Source organism: Procambarus clarkii, chromosome 51, assembly GCF_040958095.1.
Source record: "Procambarus clarkii isolate CNS0578487 chromosome 51, FALCON_Pclarkii_2.0, whole genome shotgun sequence".
NCBI lineage: Eukaryota > Metazoa > Arthropoda > Malacostraca > Decapoda > Cambaridae > Procambarus > Procambarus clarkii.
This window is the reverse complement of record NC_091200.1, coordinates 17,763,407-17,784,486: the sequence shown is the minus strand read 5'-3', so window position 1 is coordinate 17,784,486 and position 21,080 is coordinate 17,763,407. Positions and strand designations below refer to the sequence as shown.

The following is a 21,080-nucleotide window of genomic DNA, read 5'->3' as shown; positions in this document are numbered from 1 at the left end:
TCCCTCCATCAGTCTCTACTACTGAATTCTCTATGGTTACTTTTATTTTTGTTTTGTTTCAGTCAAAAGCTACTCTTGCCCTTCCTTGTCTTAAAAGAGTTATAAAGGGTTCTGTTAGGGTCAGCCAAAACTGTAGCCCTTTTCCCAGGCCTCCCCACGACCCATCTCACATGTGCCAAATGTCTGGTGACTTTTTACTGGTTGTGACTGATCGTTTGCCACTCGGTGCTGTTCCTTATAATGATTCAGTTCAATCATGGACGAACTGTTGCTTGGTGCATCAAGGTAGGGAACAGCCTGTAGTTCTATGATTACAACAGCACCCTTTCTGTCACCACACTGCTTGTTATCAGGTCAGTACTGTACTATACTTAGGTGTGCTTCAACCCTGTTGAAACTTTTGCAAGTTTGTTTGCAAGTTCACTTATGTAGTGGCTGCCAAGCTTCAGTGTTGTGCACTTAATATCAGCATTGTTGGTCCTGGTTCTTACCTTCTGTGGAGATTTTGCAAGATTCCCTTTTTTCAGAGGGAAATTTAGCCATTCTTTTTCAGATCATTTGTGAGTTAGTGCCATAAGATATGAAGGGCTCTGTTTGAGCCTTGCCTTTGAGTGCTTTGGTTACTAGCGAGTCGACTGGAAAGCTCGTCTTACCACCAGCCTTCACTTCATCCAGATCCCAAGCACCTATGGTATATGCTCATCGATGTGCAGGATGAGCAGGTTCTTAAAGCAAGACTCAATGTTCCTCCTGTGTTCCTTAGGGCAATATGTGGAAGAGCTGACCAGCTCTTGGAGCTCAACACTGTAGCTGCCTTTTCTATTATCCTCAGGCATGTTTTGCTGTATTTATCATATTCCTCCTTTGACCTTCTTGCAGTTAATGTAGGGTTGTAAATATCACCTGCCACTATCTTCATGGTTCTCACTCTTATCTTACCTAGTGTGAAGTCTTGCTGGTTCATTACTTCTGGAATCTCAATCTCTCTCTCTCTCTCTCAAAGCTCCATTGTTGTTATATCAGTAGGGCTACTCAATCTCTTTACCTATTTACCCTTTCTTTTCCTACTACTGGGTATCCTCTTGGGAATATTGTATCTTCTAATGTGCTTGTCAGTTTTGTCTCCATAATTGCGATAATATGAGCATGTAGTTCTACTACCTGTTCTTCCAGCTCTACCTCTTTATTTGTAATGCCATTTGCATATCAAATTTTTATTCTACTCGTTTCTATTGGGCTGCTTGGTGTCTTGCTGGGGAAGGGAGGGGTAGAGTTGCCCAATGAGCTTGTTCCATTCCAGAGGGTGGTATTTCTGAGGGATGATCTTGTCACACATTCATTCCCTAGTCTCTTTCCTTTCCTTGTGTTAGTATAGGTGCTGCCATCTGCCAGTGATTGGAGATAGTGGCTGGGTAGGCCAAATGCATTTAACTAAGAGTACTACTTTGCAAATCCATGAGATGCCAAGTAGAACTAAGGCCTTTTGAGTATTTATAAGTAAATCACCATCCAGTCACACAAAGCTACAATGAACTTTACGGGCTCATTATAGCCGGTGCTACATGGAATTTTTTTCTGAGTAGTTGAATCTAAAACAACAGCAAATGTAATGAACTATGCCTCCCATGTACCAATATGTTCAACTGCAAACATTTAAAAATTCCCTGTTGCACCGGTGTAAAATGTCCCCCCTGCTATGACTGGCACAATCTAGCCAAAGTATACCAGAAAACCTTGCCTTAGTGGTCTAAGTCTTTCTCAGAAAGCTTTTAATATTCATTCAAGTGAGAAGTGGAGTGGCAGCAGTGATCATAATAATAAAACAGGGTTATATATGCCTCCCTATACAAAGTACCTACATATATTGCATGTGATAAATTAAAATACTTTTACCTGAGTATTGTTGCACCATTGAATTAGTCCACTTTTTTGTGATAATGGGACAGCTTGGTATGTACGCATGGATAACGCTCGTTCTCTTGTTTCTCTGTTTTTGTTTAGGAGCTGATTGACAATCCTGAACACCTATCGAGATAAAAAATATTACTAGGCAATTTTCTCACTAACAGCTGGTGTGAACAAAAACAAAATAATCAGAAAATTAAAATATGATATAAAAGTATGATGAAAAGTTTGTCACAATTTACAGTTTTGATAAAGGCCTAACTTAGCAGTAAAAAACCAGCGCTGAATGTAATGAAACGCTATTTTCTGGGCAAGCCCCGAGGCGCCCTGAAGCTATCCGAACTGATATTTGCTATATTAGTTTGGAGTCATCAGTCACAGGAGTTCTTATGCCTAGCAGGAACATCGACCAAGTTAGGACCCAGAAAGGTAGGTGAATCAAAACGATAATAAGGGGATAAGAAAACCCCTTCCCTTTTACCAACAAACCCCGTGCCAAAAGTACCATCACCCAAGTGGGCTTCTCTTTCAGCTAGACAAGCTCAACAATCAACTGCTACTCCAAATGCCACCAAGAGACAGAATTACTTTCACAACAGGAACAGGGTCTGAGGAGCCAGCAACCTCACTTGTCAGCTGAACTGGGTGAGCAAGTACCTTTCAGGAAAGAAGCAAAGGCATACACAGAGGTAACAAATGGAGTACCACAAGAGGCCAGTACAGTACAAGGAGCTATCATGTTCCCGACACTGTACTGTACATGTCAATGACCTGATAGGTAAATGGCTCATTCATATGTTGCTAATGATATAAAACTAACAAAAAAATATTTAATAATAAGACTCGAGAAGACTGATACCCTGAAAAAGGGAACTTGATGAATTCTTTAGATACCAAATGGATACCTAAAGGTATCAACCAACAATAAACAAAACCATAAAGCATCCACACCAAGGATTCTGAATGAAAATTATTTATTAAAATGTTTAAAGCAAATACATATAGTATAACAATAATCTATAACGAATAACTACCAAATATCTCTATTAATTCACGATTCTAACATTTTTATTATACACCACCTTAATTATCAAAACTTACTAAGATGACTACATGGCTTAAATTTATATAGTAAGCCTATAGTGCATGTGACATTACTTTAAACCATACTATACACAGAAACACAGTAAGAGATTATGGGAACTAAACCTCATATTGCTGGAAGACTGAAGAGTTAGGGAAGACATGATCACAACATGCAAGTTTCTCAGAGGAATTGATAGGGTAGATAAAGACAGTTTATTTAACACAAGGGGTGCACAGGTGGAAACTAAGCACCCAAGCGAGTCACAAGGTCATTAGAAAGAACGTTTCTTGTGATTAGTGTCAGAGTAGTTAACAAATGGAATTTAAAATGGAATGCACTAAGAAGTGATGTGTTAGAGGCAAACTCCAAATACAGTTTCAAATGTAGATATAATAGAGCCAAATAGGCTCAGGAACGTACACTAGTTGATTGAAAGTTGAGAGACAGGATCAAAGAGCCAAAGCTCGACCGCTGCATGCACAATTGGGTGGGTACACATACACAAATTATGAAGATTTATTAAACATTACCTGTTCCATCACAGCATCCTGCCTGATATCATCTCTTCCTTTGAGGAGCTCAAACTGCTTCAGTCCATCAGATGTTTTTATTGTAAGTCGTTTTGGGGCATTGATTCCTCCAACGAATGTGCACGTATCTTCCCAGCCAACAATTAGTGGTGGGGAGTAGTGAGCTGATGGCTGCAGCTTCAATGGCCGAGTTAAAGCAGAAGTGTACTTCAGATTACGGAGAGAAGCTAAGGGCTGGTTGTCAGGAACAGATACCTGAGAGTTAAAAAGGAGAAAAAGTAAAATAAGTTCATCACAGCATAATAAACCGTACAACAACTACAGTTAATAAACTATAATAAAAATAAAATTCTGAATATAAATGATACGATTCTTTTTAAGAAAATCACTTGATTGCTCCCTTAGGTAAGCAAGTAATTATCAAAGAAGGCACCAAGCCAGGAAGACTACATAGCACCTTCTAATTTGTAAAGTATTCAGAAGGTGCTAAATATCTTTAAGGATGCCAATAAGAGAACAGAAGGACACAAGGTGAATGATATCAAAGGTATCGGAATCACAGATGATACTAACTAGAGAACAATGACCACGAGAAACATCAGGAATGCAAGACACTCAAACATCTTTAAAATCAGGGCAATCAACAAGGTGTAGGACTGTAAGTGGGACAACACTATCAGGACAGGAGAGAGCAGGATACTGTTCCATTAAGTGACCATAAGTCAGGTAGGTGTGACCGATACATAACCTAGCCAAAACTGTCTCTCAATGCTGATTATGTTGGCAGGAGGAAGGCCAAAGGAATAGGTCATACTTAAGAGCACACAGTTTAATAACCGTGTGCTTTTTTACCTGCAACGCCAACCCAATGACTCTGCCAATGGTTATGGATAGCAGCATGAATGATTGGGTAGACATCTGAATAAGGAACCGCTTTCTGGGAAATGTTTCAACTATGAATGGTCTCCTTAGCAGCAATATCACCGAGTTCATTCAAGGGAATCCCAATATAGCGGGAACCCAGCAAAATTTGACTGTCTTATACCTGGTAAAAAATAAGAAACAGCCAATACTGGATTTTGGTTACCACAGGATGCAAAGGGTCAAAAGATTCCAAAGCCATGAGGCCACTCAGAGTCAACTACACTCTTTGACCACTCAGAGTCAAAGGGAAGGTAATATTGCATAGAAAAAACAACTGACAGAGCATATAAAATGGCATAAAGTTCTGCCATGATGATGCTAGCCTCTGGGGGTAGGCGACATATATAGATCAAGTTAGGGAAAACAACAGAGTAGCCAGCACCGTTGGCAGACTTAGACCCATCAGAGCAACGGAATCTGAGGGGGAAAAGAAGCCTTCACCATGTGGGTTAGGGTCCTGCAAATTTTCACCAGAGGGATCTTCCATGGGGGCAAAGCAATACAGATAACTGCAAGATTCAGAGAAACTAAGCAATGAAAGCTAAACAACTCTAGAAATGATTCACTCAAAACAACTGTTTCACTTGAAACTAGCTCGAATTCCCTAGTGCAAATGGTCACCCACAGGTGACATCATGGAGCTCCTGACTGCCAGCCATCATCCAGTCAGTCGCATCACTGATGTGCTATCATGTAGTTCTTCCTCCAAGCTTCGTCCTCTGGCTTCCTTCCGACTGCTCCCTAGTGATTCATTCCCTGAATCCCAGGAGGTCAGAATCGTGGATTCCGACCTCAATTCTGATCATAATTTCTTTTCAGGCTTTCTACTCATTTAATTTAACTTATTTTTTCTAGCGATTAGACTACCATACTTGTCAATAATATGATGTAAAGGGTCTTCTCTGCTACAATTTTTGTAGATTGGAACTGTGTTTGCTTTCTCCATATATCTGCTAGGTTTCCTGTACTTAAGGATGCCTGAAAATTAACTGTATTGGAATGCTCAACTCGGGTGAACATTTCCTCAGAATATAAAGTGAGACTCCATCTGAGCCTACTGCTTTGTTTCTTCCTAGCTCCTTGATAAATTTTTCTTGTGTCTTAAGACTCTTTTATGAACTTTATGTTGTGCTCTGAAATCTGTAATGTGTCCAGTTCTCTGAAAACCTTATTTTGCACAAACACACTTTGGAACTGTTCACTTAGTGTCTCTCACATTTCCATTTTGTTGACCAGACCACACACTAGAAGGTGAAGGGACGACGACGTTTCGGTCCGTCCTGGACCATTCTCAAGTCGATTGAGAATGGCCGGGCTTCCTTTTTTGTTTTCTGTGAATCAGTTCCGTATTTTCAACCTCTAGATTTTATCCTTTACATGCAACTTGCCCATTATGAATTTATAGAACAGGCCTGGTTTTGTTTTACATTAGTCTGGTATTCTCAAAGTAAGTTTCTTTCTACCACTCTTCTCACTGCTGTGTACTGTATATGTTTCTTGCCTATTTGTATTGCTTTTATGTTTTTGGGTTTGACCTCTTCCTATATTGATTCCATTTTTTTTTTTGTTCTCCAGCCCTCTCGCAACTCTTATTAAACCAGTCTTATTTTCTATGTAGTATTTGCTTCCCCATTTTACTATAAATGTTTGGGTGCCTTTTTTATACATCTCGTAAAAATTGGCATATATCTATTTTGTACATATAATTTTATTTCCTTACCTAACAACAAACTATTCCAGTCTATTCCAATAAAGAATTTATCTTAGATTCTCATACTGTCCTTCTTAAAGTACAGTTTCTCTGTTGTCTTACTTTCTCTATCATCTTCTATGTTATACCATACTGAGTACAGTATTTTACTTTTAAGGGTACATGGTCACTGTAACCTATTGGAGGCATGTACTGTACATCAAAAATTTCTTCCTTCATTCCAGGTAAATAATGTAATATTCCTTTGCATCATTTTTGTTGGTGTTTAACAACATGCTGAAAACACCAATGCCTCCAGGAAAAGGTTCATGAACCTGTCAGCCCAGACATCTTCTGTCCATATATTGTAAGGGTTACCCATCTTTTGTATTCACATTATATGTCTCCAAGTCCTATCAACTGAGCTATATTTCTATCTGCTTTACCTACCAAATTCTCAAATTCACTGTAAGAATCTAATTTGTTGTCTATTTCTTCCTTTGTCTATGTGATGTTTGCTATTGGATTGGAGGCACTGATCAGTACTCTTTTTATCTTTCCAGCTGTATGTCTCGAGTGCCAACATGTCCACAGCCCATGGGTTGTCAGAGATCATTTCTTTTACATTTAAATTTTCTCTCCCTAATACAGTAGCACCTCAACCTTGTCTGCTTTTTTTTTTATCTCATCTCCTGACTGAGTATCCCCCTTGGGAATAACACCTCATTTAAACAAAATTCTTTTAGCTTAATCTTTCCAGTACATGTGGAAGAAGCTGTCTACTCAAGTTCAAGTTCAAGTATGTTTATTGAGATAAGCAATAAATACATCTCAAAGGGATAGAGTAGCTTAGGCTATTTCTACCCCCCCCTAAACTGTCTACTCACTGTATTGGAACTGGAGTAAAATTAAAATTAATAATAAATGGACTACTTTAGAATGTATCCCGTTCATGAAAGAAAGAATAGATGATGCACGCTTAATTGCAAATTTAATACAATAAAATATGGTGGTAATCAAGCAATACAGCATTTATACAGCTCACCATTAGAAAAAACGTAAAATGAGTTTCTAAAAATATACTTAAGTATAGTACTACCTTGGTGCCAGGAGACAGTTTCATGTTACAAGACCAGTTGGCTAGTTCAAGGTATGCATGGGAAACTGTCTCAAATTCAGCCACATGCTCTGCAATAGCCGTTTTCTTCAACCGGCTTACTAGCAGTTTAGCCGCTCGTACACGATCCTAGGAGAGTAAATTTTAAAGTTTACATCAAATCATGGCAAAAGCAAAATACTACACAGTATATTAGGATAAAAACCCACACTTGTGTAATTTGTGAAATTTATGTTAAGATTTACACCAAAATCTTTCACCACAAAGCAACATATGCATGAGTACTGTACTTATTACATGTGCAAAAAAAATTGTTATGGCAAAAGTTTCTAATGGTACCATCTCCCTAACATTTTACACATTAGTTTCAAGATGGTTTAGGCCATATTATCTAAGGAACATAATCATACAAAAATACTTGCATGTTAATTTAAAGCACTCTGTTGTAGCACCCTTTAGATATGCCTGAATAAGAACTGATGGAAAAATGAACACTGTACATAATAAGCAAGATATAACCATAATGAATCTACATAATATAGTGAAGTTGTCGTTAAGCAGCTTACCTCTTCCTTAACTTCATTCCTTTGCTTCTTACTTTTACTACCATTTTTCATTATGTCATCATCAGCATGGGCATGGGCCAATGCGATGATGACAGGTAAACTGTGGTGGGGGTGTTCCACACAGACTCGCTCTGCAAAGCCAGAATTATACAGTACAATAATGTGAAATAAATTACAAACAAAAAATATTAATTATACAATTAAAATAACATGTTTAGACACATTGTGGTTGATAATTTGTAGTGATTATTATTTATGCTAAGAAAAGTCACACATTTTCAGGAAAGTGTTCTCTCTTTCTCTCTCCAAGGCGTAATTAGGAGTAAGCTCCGGGAAGCTACTGAAGGGACCAGCTGAGAAATAGAGTTGAGTGTGTAATGAAATGCCTCATTCTGAGTGGTACTACATTAGTTCACTACTCCCAACCTATATTTATTGATTTCCTGCATGACTGGTGCTGAACGCTGCAACTCAAAGAGTGAAGGAAGCTGTCAGATGGAATTTTCAGTGACGGAGGCTGTCACCTGGTGGCAGACATAAGTGTTTGAGTAAATGTTGCTCTTTGAAGTGCCATCTCCCACCCCTGTCTCCATTTTAACTTTTGTTTTAGATCTTTTAAAGCCTTGTTGAGTTCCTCACATACCACTTTGTCACTACTGTACAATAGGATGATCAGATGATCTTGTACCATTTTGCTTCAAATGTCACTCTGCAACAAATTTGACTTTTCATTTGCTTTTATGGATGTCATTTTTTAATTGTTACTCTGCTGCTTTACTGATTCTGGCTCTCTTTATTACTCCCATGTTGATCTCCATGCCCAAGTTCCTGTACCCTTTCCATGCCCATCTGGTTGTATCTTTTTCTTTCCTGAAGAACATGAGGCAGTGTGGATTGGGTATGAATAACACAGAGGATATGGTAAAGCACAAGGCTGGGTGGAAACAGTTGAAAGGAGCAAGTGAACTAATTCTTTGTACAAGACTACATATGACAATTCATGAATATATGCACACACACACAAAAAGGGCTCCACCCCTGCAAGAGACTCGAACTTAGAAGGCCAGGCGCACACCAAGACAACCAGTACTCTGACCATTCCACCACGCAGATCCTTAAAAGAGATTGAAACTCAGGGGTTTATACCCAACATCTCGACCTCCCAAGGACACCAGCAATGGTAAGAGATCAGAATTCGTTTTTCATCAGTCAATCAAATTTACTAGGGAGAACGCGAGCCTCATATTTACACGGAAAAATTCCATGTAAATAATAAAATTTTGAGACACTTTCATGCCACAGATAAATGAACTTACGTAACAAGTACAATAGGACTTGTAAGAAGGATTTGTGCTGATCTCTCTGGCAGCTTAGTCTTGCTACAAGCTGGTACAGTAGAGGAACAAAATGGTAGCTACTCATTTTCATACCATGGTCTAAAACCTGTGTTAAAGAAAAGTTTTGAGTTAAGATACTTTTCTTTTTTCTGTGAAAAGGTCAAGTCAAATGAAACATTATTTATAAAGACAACAAATAAATTAATTTCCATCTATAAAAAAGAAAAAAAAGAAAAAAACAGAATAAACCTTCCTCCAGAGCCAAGACTTCTCTCGATAAAGCCAAGATCTGATCACACTGCTCTAAGCTTTACTCCTTTAACCCCTTTCGCTAAACTAGGACTTTGGTCAAATCAAGGTAATAGGACCCCATGCTGTAATATGCCATCTCAGTTCATGTACCAAGAAAATGTTTCCATCTGGTGAAATGTTTATCAAAGGCCTTTGACCTACAAAACAGGTGCCTGAAGCTGATAACAAAAATGGCTGTTAAGCTTTCTTCTAAGCTCTAAGCACTCATTATTTTTCATTATACAGTATACATAATTAAGGTGTCATGTTATTTTGTATGTTATAAAATGTTTTGTTATAAAATCGTAGGTTTGCTAACTTTCCATGTGCTGCTGATGTTTTCTCTATTAAAATGAGCTGGTGTTCAAATACGCAAGGGCCGTGACGAGTGTTCGAACCTACGTCTGAGAGGATTTCAGACGCTGCCTTAATCGACTGAGCTACGACATGATAAAAGAATACTCCTTTAGGAGTATTCTGCAGGAATGTAAGAGTCTCTCCGAGACTGCAGGATCCGTTGGTAGGTCAGGATGATTTCCCGGTTGCAATTCTTTTACCATGTCGTAGCTCAGTTGATCAAGGCAGCGTCTGGGATCCTCTCGAACGTAGGTTCAAACCCTCATCTCGGCCCTTGTGGATTTGTTCATTTGATGCATCACACTATTGTGATTTCTGTGTGTAATGAGCTGGTGTTGTTTGTATTGAAATTATGTCTACCCCAGGTCTTTTTCTCTTATTGTTTCTTGTAAGCACCTTCCCCTTATGGTATAGTAAATACAAGTCTCTAGTCTCCCTTACCTATTTTTACTATGTTGCACTTATTTGGATTGAATTCCAACAGCCATTTATCTACCCACTCCTTAAGGGGGCGTCTGGTTGGCATCTGGGTCCAAAAATGCAAAAATGAAAACTCATTCGATTTCAACCAAACTTTTTTGACAAGTTCTATATGAAAAGTGTTTCATCTGGTCCAAGTTTCAGCATTGTAGCATAAATAGGAAGGGAGAAAAAAAATATTGAAGTAGTTGTGAAAATTATGCAAAAATGGTCAAAATCGATTATCAATCAAAAGTGTCAACTGAAATCATAACTACAACTCTTTGCTATCACAATAGCATATATTAAACAAATATTATTATTAGTTTAATTGGAAAAAAAATTTAAGGAAAAAAAAAAAAAAGGATTTTTTTTCTTTTTTTTTTTTAAATATTTTTTTTTTTTCATTTTTTTTTGGGGCGATTTGCATCAAACTTAAACACCTGACTGTACGTAAGCCTATCTGTAAGGATGTCAATTTTGGAGAAAATTGGTTGATGTTAACCCCAGCAACAGATTTTAGAACCTTAGACTTTATTCATTTCTGTTTTTTTTTCAATTGACACAAACGTTTACAAAACTCATTCTTTTTTTATTCAATTTACATGAAACTTACACAGTATATGTGGAGGGCATGTCTCTACATTGGGGGGCTTTCATTTTTCTCTAAGTTCATTTATTGATTTTATAATAGCAATAAACATGCCATATTTGCAAAAAAATTTTGGGGAACTTTGAACATTTGTATTAGGAAAACTAAAGATGTTTTGGAAATTCTAAATCCCCAAATCCTTTATTATATGCTAATGTGTCAGAAAAGTGTCACAGAATAATTTTATCTGAAACGTGTGTTCTGAAGTGTGGACTTGAAAATGTGTAAAAAACGTTCAAAAAAAAAAAAAAAAAAAAAAAAAACTCCCTTTCTATTTACGCTGCAGTACTGAAACTTGGGACAATTTAAGCACTTTTCATATACAACTAGAAAAATAATATTGGTTGACATTGAACAACTTTCATTATAATAACCAGACGCCCCCTTAAGTTTGTTAAGGTCTCCTTGCAACACCCTAAAGTCCTCTTCAGTTCTTACTCATTAACTTTGCATCATCTGCAAATATTGACAGGTACAAACTCACTTCCATTGCAAAGGCAGTTACATAAATTAAAAATAGCAGTGGTCCCAAGACAGAGCCCTGTTCACTTCTCTTCAGCCAGACATATGATCTGACTATGATCCTTTGTTTCCTGTCTGTCAAGTACTCCATTACCCAGTCCAGTGCCTTTCCTGTTACCCCTACTTACATCTCCATCTGTCAGAAATTCCAACACTAAATACTAATTACTAACATACTAAGCAAACACAATCATGTTAGGCAAATACTAAAACTAACCCTAAAATAGCTTAATTAACCATACAAAGAAATTAGGATGAAATCTTGCCATGTCACCAAATTCCTATTTACCTATAAAATTTATACTCAATAATCTTTAAACTGCCAGTCGGGCACTAGAAACAATAAAAAAAGTGTTACCCTTGACTGGATATAATTAAAATGTAAATAAAACCAAGGTCTACTTCCCTAAGTCGATAAAGACAGATTTAAAACCGTGCTAGTGGACGCGTCCCTAAAGCGGTGAGGAAGAGACGCCATTATTAACAACAAGCTTAGCCCAGTGAACATGCTTGTGCGAGTTCTCCGAAAACTTCCTGCGAATCCTACTCTTTCCAAATGTTCTATGATTCTTTTTCTGATGACTTTTTCTACAATCTTGCATAAAATGCTGTTAATGCCAATTGTACAGTATAGAGTTTAGTATATATATAGTTGCATAGGCTTCATATCTGTTCCCTTTCTTCAATACTGCAACTACATTTGCCTTTTCTAAATAGAGAGAGAATAAGATAAAATAAGAGTGATTATGGAATGAGTGTCTTGAGTTATCTGGAGCTTCCAGTTACTGTATTGGGGTCTTAATCAGTGAGGGGTCAATAATTACCTAGATGTAATTACCTAAGTGTAGGTACAGGATGAGAGCTACACTTGTGGTGTCTTGTCTTCCCAGTACCTTGTTGTATAATGCCTTGAAACTACTGACGGTTTTGGCCTCCACCACCTTCTCACTTAACTTGTTCCAACCATCTACCACTCTGTTTGGAAAAAGTCTTTCTTTTGTACCTTGTTAGGTACAAAAAAGGTACCTTTCTCAGTGCACCTTATTAAATTTTGTTAGCTTTGTTTGGCAATTTGAAATATGCTAAACATTCCTTAAACAGAGATGGAGTGTTTTTTTACTTCATTATGTCTTTTGAAAGAGCTTTTCAACTTAGTAGTGGGCCAATCTATGAGCCCCACATCCTCTCCCTGCTGTGGTAAGATGACTGTCCCTGGTAGGGGGATTACCCAGAAATAGTATATATTCTACTTATTTGATATATTTATGCAATTACACTTACCAATCTGTTGATCCTTTCATTTGTAAGATTCTCCAACCAGAGACCAACAATTCGATAGATGTGCATTTCATGTTCTGTTGAGACCATGACACATTTAAGGTAGTTTTCCATGGCCAAGAAGAGATATTCTTCCTTCTGGTCCTCCAGTTCACATAACTTATTACAGTCTATTTTGATGTTCTTTTCAAGTATATTAATCTTCCTGTAAATAAGGAAGTATTATTAATATAAAAAATTACATATGTAACTGGGATGTTACAGAATCATCATCTTGATACAGTTCAACCTAAAACCATACCTTGAACTTTCATCCCTTAATAACCTCAAAACATTCACAACGGTGGCATAAACATATAAAGCTTTACTGCAGTTGCCATACTGACAGTGTTTCCAGAGATACATTAACTACATTAAGAAATAACATGGAAATACAGTAGTGCCAAAAATATTAATTCATGTGATGTGTTTACTCACTTGCTTAATTCTGTTAATTCCAAAGGCACTTTAGTTCTGCTACGAAGATTCTTTACTTGAGTAAGTTCTTCCTGTGATCTTTTGATAGTCTCTCTCTTTGTTTGTATAGCATCAGACTCCAGATGCTGGTGAACCTCCCGATAATGCTTGTCTGCGTATGTCGCCAACTGATGGTAGCTATCTTCTAAAACTTTGCTTGTGTCTGGAGCTATATACAAAAAGAAAAATTATACAAAATATACAAATTAAATATTGTAGATAACTCTTTAATAATAATTATCCTCATTATTATCAACTTCTTATTTTCGTGGAGTGGGACGGCATCACCCCCCATACAAAATAGACAAGCAATACAGGAAAAGAAAGATACAAATATTAAAGATTAAATTTTTTTTAAATGACACCAGTCCAATCACCATATCTTGTACACCACACATCACAAGTAATCCAGAAACCTGGCAAGCAATGTAATTTGGAACACTGCCATTTTATGGTTAATACCTCTCTGGATATTGTGTGTGTATTATCCATTCTGGTATCATTTTAAAGAATAGTGTCTCCTCTTTTGACTAGACAACAAGTTTTCTAATAAACTTAACAAAGAATAAATAATTTTTAGATCCCCCCTTGAACTTCAATAACTTTCTTCAGTGTCCAATATCACCTCAAATTTTGCCCTACACCTGGTCCTATGAAGTTGCAAGTGTAGGTGCTTATTTACGAATGATGCTCAATGTCGTACAGTATTGTGAATGATGCTACGAATGGACAAGTTATATTTTTAATGATTTACTATTTAGTGTCTATAAGCTTCCTTTACTTCATTGTTCACTTTTTGTTCTGGCTTGGGTTTCCAACATCATGAAAGTGGGAACTGGGCAATTCTAATGTGTGAATGTTTCTTATACCAGTGTATAAGAAGTGTACATACACTGTAAGGTTTATGTACCTTACAGTGTATTCCACTGTAAGGTCAAGCAGCCATGACAGGAGTCTATAATCCCATACTTTATATATTACTTGCTCCCCTCCTGCTTAACGAACATAAAATGCGTCCTTACCCTCTGAAGAATTTAAAATGCCAATAGCTTTGTTGAAAAAATCCTGGATGATGTCATGGGGAGCCCGGGCCCTTGAATCCATTAGAACACAGCCATAAAGGTTCAGGGCCTGGCACACTATTATTTTCTCTTCACTCTCCAGATTCACCTGTATTAACATAAATGATAATTAGCCCTTTGTCAATATTTAATTAGATAATGCAGTTTTAATAATTATATATACTATACTATACTTAACATACCATAAATATATGAATGAAAATTATTTTAAAGACCGATATATGTACAGTATACAGCACAACCTTGATTCAATGAATTATATGAGATCAACCCCAATTCTTTGCAGTGAAGGATTCATTACATCCAAAGATGCCTCTAGGATGCATTTTCCATGCCCTGATGTCTTTCCATACAGCAGTTCATAAATTCTTACCTTATGCAGATCCTCTATAAGCGAATTGAGAATATCTGAAGCATGTTTTGTGTGTTGCTGATGCTTTGCTACTTGTGCTTCTTCTAGGCGTGTCATCCAAACCAAAGTTTGGGGAAGTTTTAATCGTGATGCCCATAATAGGGCCGACTCACTTCCTGAGCTGTTATTTAACTTCATATTTTCACGTGACAGCACACTCTTGGTCAACTGGAAACCAGACAAAAAGTATAGTCCAACATAAGCACCCAATACTTACTTATTTTCATAAATTTATGCTTTCTGTTATGAGCCTTTAGTAAAAAATAAGGAATGTAGGTAGATAAATGCATTTCATTCTGAGCTGGTCCCATTGTCACTGTTGTATTCAAGCCTCACTTAGCCAACACCCTGGCTACCTCTAGCCCGGGCTGACCTATTTCCAATAGGAATCATTGAAAATGTTCCTGGCCAACCATATAAGGAGGAATGAAGACACTGGAGAATTTTCAATCCAGTCCTAAATATCAATTAGAAGGCACATTCCTCTACTTTCAACAACACACACATCAAAGCAATACTTGAAATTAAATGTCAAGTAAAACTCTGCACATTAACAATACAAAACACTACCAGTTGCCTCCAAAAATGCTGCTACAACCTACCACAAAGTCATAGCATAGACCTATATAGAAACTCCAGCCAGTAATCATACCTCACAATCAACTCTTTCTTATACTTATAAGCAAGCCTTTCATCTACAAGGAAAGGCACAGGGAAAGCCAAGAATAAATGGGTAAGTTTCTTGGTCATTTCCTTAGGCAAGATTTGTGATGGCCAAATGAAAATATGCAACTCTATTAACAATGCAGAAAATGGTACACTTACTCTGACCACATAGGAGGCCCTGAAGCAGCAGGAAAAATAATGAGAATTGCAGACCTAGAAACAAGACAGTTAGGTGCTGACCCCCTCTTCCACCTGGAATGTAGCCTAGCTAGAAGAGAGCCAGCCCAACACCATACAATCATCCTGAAGACAGTGAAGTCAAAGATCTAGGAGTAGGTGCAGAATTTTAATAATAATAATAATAATAATAGGAACCATTGTGGTCCCTTTAAGAAAGAAAGATGAACTCTTACAAAGACACCTCCCTGATCACAAAACACAAGAAGGGTTAAGGGAAAACTATGCTGCATCCTTTGCCATCAACACCTTCAACCAAATTGCATTTTCACACCAGAGAAGAGGATTGGTCAGCCAATGAGCCATGCCCAGGAGCAACATTTCGGGCCAAGCCAGTATCCAGAAGCTTCTAACTCTTCTGCTATGGAGAAAGAAGCTGAAAAATTCCTGCTTATGCAAGAGTAGTTGATGGCTCCAACTGTGGGTTTGGCGAAGGTAACCCTGTCTGAAGTGGCAAAGGCACCCATGTCCTAAAAGAATAAACCGACAGTAAGTGGCAGTAGCTGGAAGCCAATTGGTACACAACCACTGACAGATCATCCAGTGCAACTAGAGAGGGAAAGAAAGCAGCAGCCTTTCTGTCCTAGGCATTAGACTGGCAGGTTGACCTGACCAGAAAGCCTAAATCCACACAAATGAAAAGAGGGAGGTTCACAATCACGTCCTCAGCTGAGGATCTATACAGTGATATTTTAGCATGTGACAAGCACGTAAAGCACAGTTGCTGTCCACTCCTGACACAAAGAATGCACCAGAGTGAAAATGGCCCTGCACCCAACAGAAGTTTTGAAAAGAACACAAGTGGCCATCAAACTCTCAGACATCTGGCAACTTGTGCAAGCAACATCAGGCTCAACCCCAAACAAGGATCACATGCTTGCAATGCACTGAGGCCGCACATTAGATGTTTCCTCTGGTAGTATGTACCTGGACCTGGATAGTATGTGTGTGCATAACTTTACATTTTGGTTTACAAGTATTGTTTTGATAAAATTGTCTAAAGTGTAAGGAAATATACTGTACCTTCTCACAGTAATTGAAGGATAGATTGAGACTTCCTCCAATGTCTTCTCACTAAGAAAAAGATAAGGTCATTCTTACTTTGGCTACATGTAACAAGGCCTTGAAAGCAGTAGGACTTGCTTATGGGAGTGGTTGAGAAGCTTAGGCTTAGAAATATAATGCAAAATGTATGTTAGAAAATACACCAATACATACCAGAGATGTGTGAAGAATTCTGTTAACATTTTCTTCATTGTGGACTGCTGCTATAGTTTTAAGAGTGGATATTCTAGCAGCCAAAATAGGTTCTTTATATTTGTACTCAACATTTGCCATAGTCTTCTTAGAGTTCCACATATGCTCTAAATTTTGGATGCTTATCTTAAACTGAACAAAAAAGAGAGAAGAAATATTACAAAATTATGAGCTCATTACTGTGTATTATAAACAATTAATACAAAATTGTAAATCTATACTTTATTGTAGAAAGAATGCAGCTCCTGAATAATCTTGAAGTTAAAAGTACATATTTGTATGTATTATTTGCACCTCCTTTCTTGTATAAAATGGAAATGGATTGTATTCTCAATTTACTGTACTGCATATACAAAGAAAATAGTCATCTGCCCTACAGAAGCACTATTATTGTTTACCATCCTCAACTGTTTGAACTATCTACCAAACCCTGTAGAAACAGGAAGGGAGATGATAAAAGTTGAAAGCATTTAACAATATATATTATTTATAGAATGATTCTTAAAAAAACTAATAAGCAATTAAGGTGAACTTCAGATCATTGAAGTATGTACCTCTACTAGAAAGCACCACTAAACCATGTACCACTAGAAAGATAAGACATTTTAATTTGGCTAATTTAGTGATGAATTATCTAACATGATACTGGAAATATGGTACAGTACCATGAAAGAGTTAAAACTTGAAATCTATATAAAATTAGCTCCTGCAGATAATGTCTAAGCCTGTAAAATCAACTAAAGATACATCACATTATCTTCTGCTGCAGAATGTTCCAGTTTGACTTATATGTGCTGTCACAAAATTGAAATGAACATTATCAGGATAAAAATTGGTTCCAAAAACACAAAGGAGCTACAGTGCCCAATTTCAATAGTAAGCTTTAACTTATGTTCAAAGGCATTTTAAGTTTCAAGTCAGTACAATGAGGCATTTTCAATACATGGGGTAAACTAAGGCAAAATCAGAAGATATTTTCTCTACCAGGAATACATAACTAATTTTTCAAACCTTATCAGGGTAGTGGATATCACTAAGAGAGGCAGATGCTGCTTCAACTTCAGACAATATCTGCAGCTGGCTCAGTAATGGATATATAGAGCTACTGCTTTCTGCTCGACTCTGTGAAGAAAAAATGGGCTCTATGATAAATTTAATTTGTGTAACCTGTAATACCATATATATATAGTTCACAAGTGGCCTTCAAAGAGGTCACTGCTGGAGAGTGGACAAATTTATCAGGCTTTGAGATACATGAAGACAATTCTTGCAAGAGTATCACACTGCTGCTCCCTAAAGTGAGATCTGTTGTGTCCTTAAGATGGAGTCATGCACAGTATTGCAGGATGACAAACTGTATCGGCACTTCAGGGGAGTTTTTAAGCTTCTTCCTGCAAGATTATAAAAGTGCTGGAGAGTCATTGGAGAGCATTCAATCCAGCCCAGAATGACTTGATAATATTCATTCGTAATTATACAGTCCTTCAGATCCTACCCATAACATTACAAAGCACTGCCAATGGAGTGCTCTGGACCTGCTTGGATATCTATGCTGACTTCAGCACACCTCTGTCATCATCTTCCAATCATCCCACATTCTGTTGACTCATGATCTGTGCATATTTGCAGCATGCAAACATATTTTTTTTTTTTTTTAGTTCTGAGTGCATGGTTTCAGATTCAGTTACGCATAAATTGTCCAGGTGAAAGCAAAGGCAAATTCAACACTGTGCATTTCTCTAGTTTATCCAGTGCCAATGCTTTACCTAATGCCATGAGTCCCAATCATTCTGAGCAGTCAAACACTTCATTTTCATTCATGATCGCTGAAAAATCTCACATTTCGTGGATTTGGTGATTTCATTTCTGAATTATGCCACCCTAAATGCATCCAGAGCCTTTTCTGTATACCTGGTATATGGAAATAGATAATCTATGGAAAAAAGTGAAAGAAATAGAGTGAAGAGCTGACTGAACTAATCCATTTCCGAGTAGCACTTTCGTTGCTCCCAAGCAATAGCCATGGGCACACCCATATCACTGCTAATGTGCCATGCCATGAGAAACTGTAAGGCCAAATGAGATAAGAAACTTTTCAAATAGCATTGTCCTACTGTCCAGGGAAGAGCAGCACAGTGCAGAGCATACCTTAAACCACTATTAAGGAAAATTCCCTTGCTATGTTCCAAATTGCAGTCCCTGTGGCGTAGTGTTAACACACACTCGCCTGGCGCTTTGCGAGCGCTTTGGCCTAGGTTTGTATCCTGGCAGGGGAGGATTTACTTGGTGCCAATCCTTAACTGTAGTCTCTGTTTACCCAGCAGTGAATGTTAACGAGATAGTTTTCAACATACGAGTGAAGTGAATGAGCTATATACAGTGAGCAATTAATGGAGGCTAAAGGTAATTAGTGAAAATTTTAATGCGATGGTTTTCAACACATGAGTGAAGAGCTATAAGAAAAGCTTGGAACAGGATTCAAATTAAACTAGCATCCTGGGGTAACCCCCAGATTTGCCTTAACCCATTGACCATGATATGACAAAATGTGAGTGAAGAGCTAATTTTAATTCTGCCTCGCTGCATAGTGGCAAGGATGTTATGGAGTGAAATATATAAATAGTTTAACTACTGGAAAACATGACAAAATTCATATGTATGAGATCAGCACTGTCCTCGGAAACAAGTGTTTAGAACTTTGGGATAGTATGCAACAGGAAAAGATCACTAAGTATGTCAAGAAAACAACCACATGGCAGTATACTATACCCCTCCTGGCCATTATCCACAACATTACAACATGAACATAAATATGGACAAATATTTAAAATTTAAGCAGTTGAAATCAACTGTTTAACAAGTGTTTGTGGTACCGAGACAACTGAAAAGGGGGGTAAATACCCAGGAATTCCTAAAATATAAGGCAGAGATGATAACAAGAGTTTAAATACAAGGACTCTTCGTTATAAATGTACACACAAATAAATTCTATTTCATACTTACAAGTCTCAGCTGCCTAATGACACCTTTTCTAGCCTGCATAGTTTGTTTGTGAAGAGACCAAAGGTCTTGATGGTGAAGGGACTGAAGTGCACAGAATAGTTGCTGATGGAAACTGGGTTTTAATTCCAGTAGCCCCTCTTCAGAAAATTTGTTATTGAAGTTAACAGAGTCCCACTGTGAGAGTCTCCAGGCTGATTCCCACCTATAAAATATTTTATTTTTTATTATAACATTTATGAGTATTGCATGTTTGTTTAGGGGTAACTAGACAACACTGATACCAACCTATTTGACTTTAGTTACTGAAACTACACTAAAAGTAGATCATTTAATTCACAGTTTACTATAAAATAAAAGCAAAAATACAATACTATAGAGCTCACACTAAAAATTTATCATGGAATTTAATGTACTGCATTGTCCTTTGTTTGTGAGCTCATTAGCTGTGCTATATGTGAGCAAAAAAATAATAATAATAATAATACAGTAATGTGTAATTACAATAGGATTGGAGGCCACAGTGACAAAATCTTTCCTATGAAATAATTTTTCTCATTCGTGTTTTAATAAATAGGTACAAAACCAGAGCTAGTTGCAAAACCTGTTAATAATAAAAACCATAAAAAGACACTTACTGTGCTTCAAAAACTTCCTGTGAGATCTTGAGTGATGTTTCACTTAAAAGTGCATTTAAAGTATTAAAAAGGCCCATTTCACGAAGTCCTTCAACAATTCCTGAAATTTTTAAATAAAACAAAACAAAAGTATATTTTAAGTACAGTATAAAGAATAAACAAAAATACATAAATCATGCACAAATTAATATATTCTCAGGGTTTTAGATATTATACAGTATTCCAATTTATCATGACTACAGCAATTGCTTTCAGTTACCAAAGGATATGAATACACAGAGAACAATTTTTCAAATGTACCAGGAATGCAATTTGCTGAATCATGAATTGCAAAGGCCTCCATCCACTGGCCTCGGTGTTGATATCGCATTGCCCGGGCAGATGAATCAACAAGTCTGCTGGCACCTACACATCCCTCTACACCATCACTATCACCAAGACAACTATAGACCTGAAAAAAAATGGCATTGAGTGGAAAGGTGCGGTAATTATCAGGAGATAGCACTAAACAATTGCAACTTTATAGCACTTGGGCATTAAGCAGAATGAAACACTAC

At 37.3% G+C, this 21,080-nt stretch overlaps 1 protein-coding gene across 3 annotated transcripts in view; it reads right to left on the bottom strand.

The window, feature by feature from the left end:
* Positions 1-21,080, bottom strand: part of tefu (Serine/threonine-protein kinase tefu) — a 194,936-nt gene that overhangs the window by 12,897 nt on the left and 160,959 nt on the right. For all 3 annotated transcript variants that reach the window (XM_045768877.2, XM_045768876.2, XM_045768878.2), the window contains 14 exons: positions 20,824-20,974; positions 20,524-20,623; positions 19,889-20,090; positions 17,897-18,007; positions 16,847-17,017; positions 14,687-14,893; positions 14,254-14,401; positions 13,193-13,400; positions 12,719-12,920; positions 9,136-9,262; positions 7,820-7,950; positions 7,236-7,382; positions 3,523-3,777; positions 1,894-2,025 (listed from right to left, as the gene is read on the bottom strand). In XM_045768877.2, the coding sequence (XP_045624833.2) occupies positions 1,894-2,025; positions 3,523-3,777; positions 7,236-7,382; positions 7,820-7,950; positions 9,136-9,262; positions 12,719-12,920; positions 13,193-13,400; positions 14,254-14,401; positions 14,687-14,893; positions 16,847-17,017; positions 17,897-18,007; positions 19,889-20,090; positions 20,524-20,623; positions 20,824-20,974 (2,292 nt within the window). The remainder of the gene's footprint in view (positions 1-1,893; positions 2,026-3,522; positions 3,778-7,235; positions 7,383-7,819; positions 7,951-9,135; positions 9,263-12,718; positions 12,921-13,192; positions 13,401-14,253; positions 14,402-14,686; positions 14,894-16,846; positions 17,018-17,896; positions 18,008-19,888; positions 20,091-20,523; positions 20,624-20,823; positions 20,975-21,080) is intronic.